The 10,987-nt window shown below is 43.6% G+C and overlaps 1 protein-coding gene and 1 long non-coding RNA gene across 2 annotated transcripts; both read right to left on the bottom strand.

Annotated features, from left to right (window-relative positions):
* Nucleotides 1–4,005: 4,005 nt before the first annotated feature.
* On the bottom strand, nt 4,006–6,509 carry LOC123516656. The gene is made up of 2 exons (XR_006678270.1): nt 6,129–6,509; nt 4,006–6,068 (listed from the first exon to the last, which is right to left on the bottom strand). It is a non-coding gene; the product is annotated as an uncharacterized LOC123516656 (long non-coding RNA).
* Nucleotides 6,510–7,370: 861 nt separating this feature from the next.
* Nucleotides 7,371–9,429, bottom strand: LOC123516636 (glutamine synthetase-like). Its single transcript, XM_045276220.1, has 3 exons — nt 9,276–9,429; nt 8,981–9,152; nt 7,371–8,604 (listed from the first exon to the last, which is right to left on the bottom strand). The coding sequence occupies exons 2-3, from the start codon at nt 9,141–9,143 to the stop codon at nt 7,679–7,681; spliced, it is 1,089 nt and encodes a 362-aa protein (XP_045132155.1). The 5' UTR covers nt 9,144–9,152; nt 9,276–9,429; the 3' UTR covers nt 7,371–7,678.
* Nucleotides 9,430–10,987: the final 1,558 nt, after the last annotated feature.

The following is a 10,987-nucleotide window of genomic DNA, read 5'->3' as shown; positions in this document are numbered from 1 at the left end:
ATCAATTTATAAACTTGTATCAGATCTCCTCTCTCCCTTCTTTGTTCCAGGGTTGGTAGATCCATTGCCTTTAGTCTCTCCTCTCCTCATGTGTGTGTGTGTGTGTGTGTGTGTGTGTGTGTGTGTGTGTGTGTGTGTGTGTGTGTGTGTGTGTGTGTGTGTTTTTTTTTTCTTCTGTTTCAGCTATTTACTTATTTATCATTCCCAAGGCACTAATGCAGGTTTCTCAAATAGATAGAATGTTTTATTTGGTTCATTTATTTGTTTATTTATCATTCCCAAAGCACTAAAGCAGGTTTCCCACTTTCCTATCTCTGTACACCATTGACCAGCCTCCATTAACGGAAAAACAAAATAAATATATAAATGATTCTTAACCCCTTTAGTTCCATGCCACGTTTTCATATTCACTCTGCTTACTATTTAGCGATTGTATACAGCTTCAGAAACTTATGTAGGGGTTAAAATAGTAAAAACTCTGGCCATTATTGTTTAGACCTCCATAGACCCTTCCTAATGCAAATAAAATCGTCTAATCACACCTAAAAATCAAGGTAAAAGTGTGTCTCGGTACTGAAAGGGTTAACGTAAAATGATAAGCAAATAAATATATCTATGAACTAAATTATTCCATGACATAAATTTTATTTTTTTCACCCTAGGGAGTATTTGAATGAAAGATCAGATAAACACTTATAGATACGCGAAAACCTGTTGAATATTCATCTCTTGTGCATAATCAACGCTGCAGATCGCCACAAATCGACGTTACCTTTTATTAACAACTTGTATGGCACGAAACACACCTGGAATGAATTATACTCCAATATAAGCACTCCGGTAAACTAGAACCATTGTATTTCGAACTTCCTATGACTTGAGTTCATTTAATCCCTTCAGTACCATGACGCGTTTCCATATTCATTCTAGTGACTATTTGGTGATTTTATACAGCTTCAGAAACTCATGTGGGGGGATTAGAATAGTGAAGACTGTGGCCATTAATCTGACCTCCATAGAGACTTCCTAATGTCAAATCTGAAGGTAAAAAATGTGTCCCAGTACTGAAGGGGTTAAGAGGGAGGTTTCAAGACATTTATCCTTTTCTTTTGGCTAACTTTCTATCAGACCTGCAAGGGGACTGTAAACTAAGTGGACCTTTTTTTTTTTTTTGTATTTTTTGTTGTCCTTGGCCATCCTTTCCCTCTAACATAAAAAATATATATATCCCAGATTATTAGTGGTGAATCATGAGAGAGAGAGAGAGAGAGAGAGAGAGAGATACTTTGCAATTGCCCAGTTTGTTAGTGGTGAGTCATTAGAGAACTTTGGAAGAACAGATAAGTGTATGATTGGGAGTGATAAGGGGAAATAAGTAGATATATGTCATACAGGAAATACCATGTGTGAACCAGATTTATTATTTTTTTTTTTATTTATACCATGTGGGTTTTTCACGGGAATTTCTGGGCTAAAGGGGATACTTCTTGTGGTACCTCCTATCTCAAAACCCACCCGCTAGGAAACCGTTGCCCCGAGTGAGGAAGCCCAACCTACACTCGGACCGTGGACAGGATTCGAACCCGTGCGCTTGGAGACCCCTCGGACCCCAAAGCACGCATGGTTCCACTGTACCACTAACCTTATTTTTCTCTAACATTCAAAATCAAAAAAAAAAAAAAAAAAGTGGATTAAAATATCTAGCGGTATTTAGGTCAATATTCTGAAACGCTTTGCTCTCTCACCATCACTGCTTCCAAAGGCTCCAGTTGAAGATACTGATGTTTTTACGAGTGTTTTTATGGTTCTGGTGATGGATTGGCAAGATTTCTAGTTTATTAAAAGGAGAAACTGTCTTGAAAACCTTGCTAGTTGTTGCTGTGGTCTTGGAAAATCGTCGTAGTGAGAGAGGAAGTCGTTTCTGAATACAGGTGTTAGTCTCCACACCTTTACGTAACTCTTCTCTTGCTTTTTGTAGAATCTGAACCCTTTCCTGAAGAGTGTGATTGATTAGTACACAGCGAGACAGGATGTAGGTGTGTTGGGTGAGATTCTAATGCAGCAAGACTCATCCCACACCGCCTTCCTACCTGACCTTACCTGTATAGCGTGTTAATTAGACCCAGCTGAGTAATGGGTCATGATCCTTTTAGCCAGGTGTTCTCAAACCTTTAATTATGATCTGCTTACCACTTGATTACTTCTGCTGCTATTGTTACTATTGCTCCGACTACTACTACTGCTGCTGTTACTTCTACTTCGACTGCTACTGCTACTACTACTGCTACTGCTACTACTACTGCTATTGCTTCTACTACTACTACTACTTTTACTACTACGACTACTACTACTACTGCTGTTACTGCTACTACTACTACTACTACTACTACTACTCTCTCTCTCTCTCTCTCTCTCTCTCTCTCTCTCTCTCTCTCTCTCTCTCTCTCTCTCTCTCTCTCTCTCTCTCTCTCTCTCTCTCTCTCTCTCTCTCTCTCTCTCTCTCTCTCTCTCTCTCTCTCGTAACATCTTTATCATATTCCTATCATTCACCCTCCTCCTCCTTTACCTGTCCTGCTGTCCTTCACCTGCTCCGTTTACCTTCACCTACTCACCTTAATTTATAAACACGTGTCCAGATTAGAAGTTTTGGGTTATGTAATAGATGTCATTCCTTTTCTTTTTTACCTTTCCTTGTGGCGCTTCTCTTTAAATCGACTTCCTATCCTGATTAAGAGTGTTTGGTTATGTAATGTATGGTTTCCTTCTCTTTCTATGGTAATGCTTCTCTTTGATGCTTGTCAACCCCTTCAGTACCATGACGTGTTTCCATATTCATTCTGCTTACCATTAGCATGTTTTGAGGGTATTTTAAGACAGTTTGGCATGTTCTGAAGACATTTGAAGATAGTTTGGCATGTTTTGAGGGCATTTTAAGACAGTTTTGGCATGTTTTGAGGGTATTTTAAAACAGTTTGATGTGTTTTGAGGACATTTTAAGATAGTTTGGTATGTTTTGAGGGTATTTTAAGATAGTTTGGTATGTTTTGAGGGTATTTTAAGATAGTTTGGTATGTTTTGAGGGTATTTTAAGATAGTTTTGGCATATTTTGAGGGTATTTTAAGATAGTTTGGCATGTTTTTTTAGGGTATTTTAAGACTATTTTGGCATGTTTCGAGGGTATTTAAGACAGTTTTGTATGCTTTGAGGGCATTTTAAGATAGTTTGGCATATTTCGAGGGTATTTTAAGACAGTTTGGTATGTTTTGAGGACATTTTATGAGAGTTCGGCATGTTTGGAGAGTATTTTAAGTAATTCAATGGAAACAAGTCCCAGTGTGTTTTATCCCTTGCCACTGATAGCTTTTTCCTCTCAGATGCCCCACATAGATTGCAATAGTCCTCTTATGTAATAGATGCACTAACCCATTATCATTACCCTGTTACCTTGTTATCATTCTGACGTGACAGTCGCTCTGTTTACACCTATTTGTTGTTTTTTTTTGTATGTATACGTAACCTCATTAATTTGGGTTGATAGTCTACTTGAACTGATAACCTATTGATAACCGGACAGCGTATTTTTTTTTTTTTTTTTTTTGCGTTTTTCTCCCTATTAGAATGAAAATGTCAACGCTTTTCTCTCTGAATAGATTTCCTTATCACTGGTGTTCTGTTTTTTTCTCTGCCCTCATTGGTGCGTTAGAGAGAGAGAGAGAGAGAGAGAGAGAGAGAGAGAGAGAGAGAGAGAGAGAGACAAAACACACATAAGAAAACATAGAAAATAGAATGAAAAGAGGACAACAAACTTAGAAAAAGAGAATAAGCATCATTATAATAAAAGGAGTAAAGAAGGAAGGAAGAAAGGAAGAGGAAAAAAAAAGAAAAGGCTGAAAGAGAGAGAGAGAGAGAGAGAGAGAGAGAGAGAGAGAGAGAGAGAGAGAGAGAGAGCTGTGACATGTCTGTGATAGTTATGAAAAAGTTTGCTTGGATATAGAAAAAGAGCATTCCTCATTAATTTTATTTTCTCTTGCCTTTTCGTCTGTTCCACCTCACCCAAACAAAACCTTCATTTTTTTAACTATTTTATCTAATTCTATTTTTCCCGCCCGTCTATTCCACCTCACCCAAACGAAACCTTCACATTTCAACTCTTTTTACTCATTTTCTCTCTCCATCCGTCTATTCCTCCTCACCCTAACAAAAACCTTCATATTTCAACTCTTTTCACGCATTTTTCTCTCTCCCATCCGTCTATTCCTCCTCACCCTAAGAAAAACCTTCATATTTCAACTCTTTTCACTCATTTTTATCCTTTCCTTCCGTCTTTTCCACCTCACCCTAACATAATCTTCCTTTCTCTACCCGTTTTAATTTTTTTCTCTCTCCTGACCGTTTACTCCACTTCCCACAAGCCAAACTTTCCTCCATCCAACTTCCTCCACTCATTTATTTCCCTCTCCGTCTATTCCAAGTCACCCTAGCATAATTTTTTAAATTTTATTTTTATCTATTTATTTTGTCATCTATTTTTATTTATCTATTTCATCACCGCCCTCCTTTTTTTTTTTTTTTTATCGCGTTTTTAGATAAAGTTTTCATTTATTTTTTTTAAAGGACTGTAAAACTTCACGTAATTAATTGTATATTGAAATTTCTTACCCTTTTTTTTTTTTTATCTATTTATTTCCTGATACCCACACACCTGTCAAACCTGTGCTCGTCCACCTTTCTTTCTTTCACCAATCATTCCTAAGGTGCCAGTGAAGGGCTGACACACACACACACACACACACACACACACACACACACACACACACACACACACACCTGTCTCATCTCCGTCTATTTCTGTATACCTGTCATACCTGTGTTTATATATCCACCTTTCTTTTCCCTATCATTGTAACGTGCCAGTGAAATGCTATCTCTCACACACACACACACACACACACACACCTGTCTCATCTGTCTATCTCTGTCTACCTGTTTGAAATGCATTACATAACAAACACCTGCGTACCTGTCAATTTTATGTCTGTCTGTCTTATCTTATATTCTAAATGCATCACGTATATACACTAGTTTAATCTCTGTATATTTGTTTGTCTAGCGTCTTAACCTGTCAGGAATGCATTGGGTAACATATACACGGCTAATCGCTTTATCTCTCCCGTCTTAACCTGTCTTTATGCTTTTAGATAATATGCGCACCTGTCTCATGTCTTTATATATGTTTACTTGTCTTATAATTTGATGCTCCTGTGCTTATCCGTCTCATTTCTATCTGTCTTGTGTCTTTATATATGTTTACTTGTCTTATAATTTGATGCTCCTGTGCTTATCCGTCTCATTTCTATCTGTCTTGTGTCTTTATATATGTTTACTTGTCTTATAATTTGATGCTCTTGTCCTTTTTCATCTCATTTCTACCTGTCTTATGTCTTTATATATGTTTACTTGTCTTATAATTTGATGCTCTTGTCCTTATTCATCTCATTTCTATCTGTCATCTCGTTTCTTTATATCTGTTTACCTGTCTTGTACTTAAAATTTAATGTTATTGTACCTTTCTGTCTCATTTCTATCAGCTATTTCGTGTCTTTATATGTTTACCTGTCTAGTACTACTTATTTAATGCTCTTGTATGTACAGTACCTTTCTATCTCATTTCTATATGTCATCTCGTGTCTTTATATCTGTTCACCTATCTTATACTTTTAATTTGATGCTTTTGTACCTTTCTGTCTCATTTCTGTTTATCTGTCACTTTAACCTGTCATTTATTCATCACTAACCTCTCTTACATTTCACTTCCGCTCTCTCATTTCTGCACATCTGTCTAGTCATATTTGTTTAATGCACTTCTATCTATCTGTCATATCAATCTGTCATTTATCTATTGCTAACACATTTTTCCTTTATTTCTACTCCGCTCCCTTATTTCTGCACTTCTTCTGTCTATCATTTTAACCTGTCATTGAATCATCACTAACTTACGCACACACCTGTCCTTTGCATTCCTAATTAAAGTATGTACTACCTACGAAATCTTTACTTCCTCACACACCTGTCCTGTCCTTTGCATTCCTAATTAAAGTACCTGCGAAATCTTTACTTCCTCACACACCTGACTCACCCAATTAACCTGAGAACACCTGCCTACTTCCCCATCCTATAAATGACCCTACACCTGCTACCTGTGTTCTCACCTGCATCCTACATACCTTTCCCTAATTAACTCCGGACTACCCCTTTCCACCTGTCTCCCTTCCCCCCCTACCTTTCCTTTCCCGCCCAGGTGAGAGGTGAAGGTGCAGTTTGGGTTGAAAGTCCCCTTAGGTTATTACAGAAATTTCTACCTTCCCTCCCTTCTTTTGTTGCAATGATGAGCTACCTGACTCGAACCCCTCCCCCCCCCTCTCTCTCTCTCTCTCACCTGTCAAAGTTTCACCGCCTCAAGGGAGAGAGAGAGAAAATGATTTAGGGTGGTGGTTGGAGAGAGAGAGAGAGAGAGAGAGAGAGAGAGAGAGAGAGAGAGAGAGAGAGAGAGTTATCCCATGTGAAAAAAAAGGAAGAAAAGTAGGAAGTTTGAGAAAGAAGGAAAAAGAAAAAGGTTACACACTAATAGGGAGTAGGAAGAAAAAAAAAATAGGAATACCAGGAATAAAATTAGAAATACTTGAGGATGAACTAAAGAATCCCAAGCACCAAGGGAATGTAGGACAGAGACTACAGTTAAAAGTTACAAGCGAGGGTTAAAAAAAAAAAAAGACACGTTTGGTAAGGCGTTAGAGAAGGTCAGGTGTGTAAGTAACGGAAGGATAAGGACACGGCATCGAGTAGGGTGGCGGTGGTGGTGGTGGTGGTGGTTTTCAAGGTGAGGCAGTGATGGTGATAAAGTTCAAGGATGAAGGACTTTGTAGGGGCGAGATGGTGTAGACTTTGGACTGTGATGCCGCTGGTGTCACTAGGCTGAGGTGATGAAGGGAATGAGTGAGGTTGTAGTAGTAGTGGGGGTGTGGGTGTGGCTGGGTATGTGTGTAGTAGTGGTAGAAGTAATGGTTTATTGTGTGACTGGGGGTGTGTGTCTGTGAGTGGTAGACAGATAATGGTTCAGTGTGTGTGTGTGTGTGTGTGTAGCAGGATCTCGTCGTGTCCCAGGCTGCCGCGGGAAGGGATGGTGTGGTTGCCTGCTAGCTGCCTGCCTGGTGGTGGCGGTCTCCTACCCTGAGCGTCCCGTCACTTTGGAAGAAAAACTGAGAGGCGGTTTAGCATGAAGGCCACGCCAGGGAGGACAAGTGGCCCCCTGGTGGGCGTCCTTGACGGGGGAAGGACATCAGGGTGGAGGGGAGGGGAATCATAGAGCAGACAACTGTACTAAGTGTAATGACCTTAATTAAATTAGTGGTGATAATGACTGGAACAAACAAGACTTACACATAGACACATAATGTTACGCCTGACCTATTGATAGTAATTGTCGTAATTTCTCTTATATACAAATATACATAGATGGACGCTCGCATCCGACTATCACAACTAATACTTGTACTTAACCCCGGCGAACATCGCCGGGGTGACCGATTGAGGGAGAGACGAGACAGTGTGACGTGAGAGTATAGCGTGTTGGTCCCTTCAGGTGGGCGGGTCTGTCTGCGGGCGGCGGGCGTCCAGCGCTCACTCGTCCAGGCAGATGGTTCGCACCAGCACCTCGGAGACCATGTATGGGTCCGCGTTGGACGACGGCCTCCTGTCTTCCAGGTAACCCTGCTTCTCCTCGGCCACGCCGCGGGGGATCCTGATGGAGCAGCCCCTGTTAGCTACGCCGGCGGAGAAGTCATGGATGGAGGAGGTCTCGTGCAGGCCGGTGAGGCGGCGCTCGTTGTCCTTGCCCTCCTTAGGGTCGTAGGCCTTGATGTGGCGGATGTGGTGCCGCGACAACTTGTCGATGGCCTTCTCAATCTCGGCAATGCCGTTGGGGTCTCTCATCTCCTTGGTGGAGAAGTTGGTGTGCATGCCGGCGCCGTTCCAGTCTCCTGGAATGGGCTTGGGGTCCAGGCTGACCACGATGCCGAAGTCCTCGGCCACGCGGTGCAGCAGGTAGCGGGCCATCCACAGGTCGTCGCCCATGGAGATGCCCTCGCAGGGACCCACCTGGAACTCCCACTGGGCGGGCATCACCTCGGCGTTCTCGCCGGAAATGTTGATGCCGGCGTACAGGCAGGCGCGGTAGTGCGCCTCCACCACGTCACGCCCGTAGACTTTGTTGGCGCCCACGCCGCAGTAGTAAGGACCCTGGGGTCCTGGGAAGCCGTTCTTGGGCCAGCCCAAGGGGTGGTTGTCAGTGTCCAGCAGCGTGTATTCCTGCTCCATGCCAAACCAGGGGCGGGACTCCGCGGCGCGGGTCATGGCATCCAGACACTGGCGGCGATGGTTGGTCTCTGTGGGCTTCTTGTTGTGCTTGTAGGTCTCGCACAGCACCAGCTTGTTTTCGCCGAGGCGGAAGGGGTCGCGGTACAGTGCCACGGGCCTCAGGTACACGTCGCTGTTGCTTCCCTCAGCCTGTCCCGTGGAGGAGCCGTCGAAGTTCCATTCTGGCAGTTCTGTGGAGAAAAGAAACGCTCAGACGAGCTGGCCTCGCGCATGTCACGCCCACGCGCTCACTCACTCACTCATGCAGCATCAACAGGTCCCCGCGTATTGACGCAGAGGAGCTGAGAGCCTCACCTGACCGCGCCTTCCTTCCGTGATGGTATTGATCCTGGATAACCCTTCCCCTCATACACCCCTCGCCCCTCGTCCCAGCCTCGCCCTACCCCGCTGTCGCCGCCAACCATTGTGGTGACGTGAACAAATCATCAGACCATGATCGATTGAATTCTTTCCCGTCTCTCCGTCTCCCCAGCTCAGGCCAGCCCGAAGTCCCGTTACCCGCCCAGTGGACTGTCCCTCACCCTCTCTCACCGCACCCACACTCACCTGAGGCACATTTAGGGATGAAGTTGACGGTGCGGGTCTTGGAGCGGAGGTGTTCCCCTGTGCCATCCACCCACACGTACATGACCTGGCATTTATTGTCAGGAATGGGCAGGCGCATGTACCTGTCCAGCACCGTCTTGTCTGTCAAAGCGGTAGAAGCCATCTTGTTCACCTGTCAACAAAGGAACACGTTATCATCAAGTTAGAACCAGCGCTGCGAGGAATCAGAGTGGAATCAGAGTAGAGTCAATGTGGCAGAGTTGGACGTGAGGGTTTGAGTGACAAAGTTGCTCACCTTACGAGGATTGTAAAGTCCAGCGTTGAGAAGTGCTGAGTGAGGTTGTGGATTGACTGAGCGTCGTGTCTATGCCCATTGAAGACGTGGAGCGATCTATAGTGCCTTGCTCTCACTGGGGGTTTATATTCTTGCTTGTGACGTCATCAACATGCGCACTGTGTTCCGACTAGACTTCCACATGTCACCACGCTCCTCATCTCCCATGCACTTTATCATCCGTCTTCCCAAATCTTATCTCTATTTTTCAGCGTAGGGGGGTAGCCCAGTTATGTGGCGGTGTTACATCATTCACCACCTGTGGACAAACGAGAGATATACGCCATAGAATCGAGATATTAAGAGTTAACAGTATAGATCACGCCCCCCGCACCTCCCAACACCCCCTGCCTCTACCATCACCACCACCTCCGCCGCAACCGCCATCCCCCGCCCTCAAACAAGTAGCAGATTCAGTCACGTTTATTTACATTTCTACACATCTTCGCATGATATAAACATGGCGACGTTGGGGAAACTGGAGTAAGGAAGTGTGAGGTCCCAGGAGTGTAGCGCAGAAGGAGGGCGGGGCGAGGGAGAGGCAGGGCACCAGGAGATAACCCTAATACAAGTACACCTGCTACAGAAATATGCCATTTGAAAGAATTTACCAGTTTATGTCACTTCTAACAAGGCGCAGCAGCTCTTATTGTCAGGGGTGGGCGTGTGAGGGAGTGCGTGCATGTGTGGGCAGGGGCGTGGGTGTGCTGCGCAGGTGTAGGTGAAGAAGAAAGGCGAAGGAGGGGAGTTTTGTGGTGGTCTGTGGTGTCCCCGAAGCTTCACGTGTTTGGGGCAAGGAGGAGTTTTCCACTGTTCTCTACGCATGCACTCTGCCTACCTTGCCGAGTGGTGGTTGTTTCTCTCTCTCTCTCTCTCTCTCTCTCTCTCTCTCTCTCTTGGAGGTATAGACACGAGAGGTCAACGGGTGTGTTTCTTATCATTTCTTAGTAGTAGTAGGTGTATTAGCTGTAGAATTGCCGTTTTTGTAGTAAAATGAGTAGTAGTAGTAGTAGTAGTAGTAGTAGTAGTAGTAGTAGTAGTAGTAGTAGTAGTAGTGTTTTACTATCTGTTTTTATCCCTATTCCTTATAATTTTATCTTGCTTGTAGTAGTAATAGTAGTTGTAGTAGTTCAGTAAGTAATGATTAGCAGTTTCTCTCTCTCTCTCTCTCTCTCTCTCTCTCTCTCTCTCTCTCTCTCTCTCTCTCTCTCTCTCTCTCTCTCTCCGTCTGTGTGTGTCTGGACAGTTGGCATATAAATTTTCCACTGCTTGCTTTCATGAATCCTGAGGGGTGTGCGTCTTGCATGATCAGGCTGGCCGGGGGTGGGGGAGGAGGAGTGGTTTGTTGTTGTTGTCGGTATGGTGTGTGTGTGTGTGTGTGTGTGTGTGTGTGTGTGTGTGTGTGGTTATTTATTCATGCTCTGTTTGTTCGTTTCTTTTGTGCATCGTTCTTGTCTGTTGGTGTTCTTGTCATATCATCATCATCATCATCATCATCATCATCATCATCATCATCAGCACGTTCCTTGACCTAGATGATGTGATGCCTGAGTATCGCATTCAACAACAACAACAACAACAACAACAACAACAGGAATTTAGTAGCAGTTGCATTTCATTGTCTACTCCATAAATTTGACCTTGTTGTGTCTATATCAGCTCTCTCTCTCTCT

Source organism: Portunus trituberculatus, chromosome 6, assembly GCF_017591435.1.
Source record: "Portunus trituberculatus isolate SZX2019 chromosome 6, ASM1759143v1, whole genome shotgun sequence".
Lineage (NCBI taxonomy): Eukaryota > Metazoa > Arthropoda > Malacostraca > Decapoda > Portunidae > Portunus > Portunus trituberculatus.
This window is presented reverse-complemented; position numbering and strand designations above follow the sequence as displayed.

Coding starts and splice junctions, on each gene's coding strand:
- LOC123516636 (XM_045276220.1), bottom strand. CDS start 9,143: ATGGCTTCTACCGCTTTGACAGACAAGACGGTGCTGGACAGGTACATG. Junction 8,605..8,980: donor CATCCCTAAATGTGCCTCAG/GTGAGTGTGGGT, acceptor TTTTCTCCACAG/AACTGCCAGAATGGAACTTC.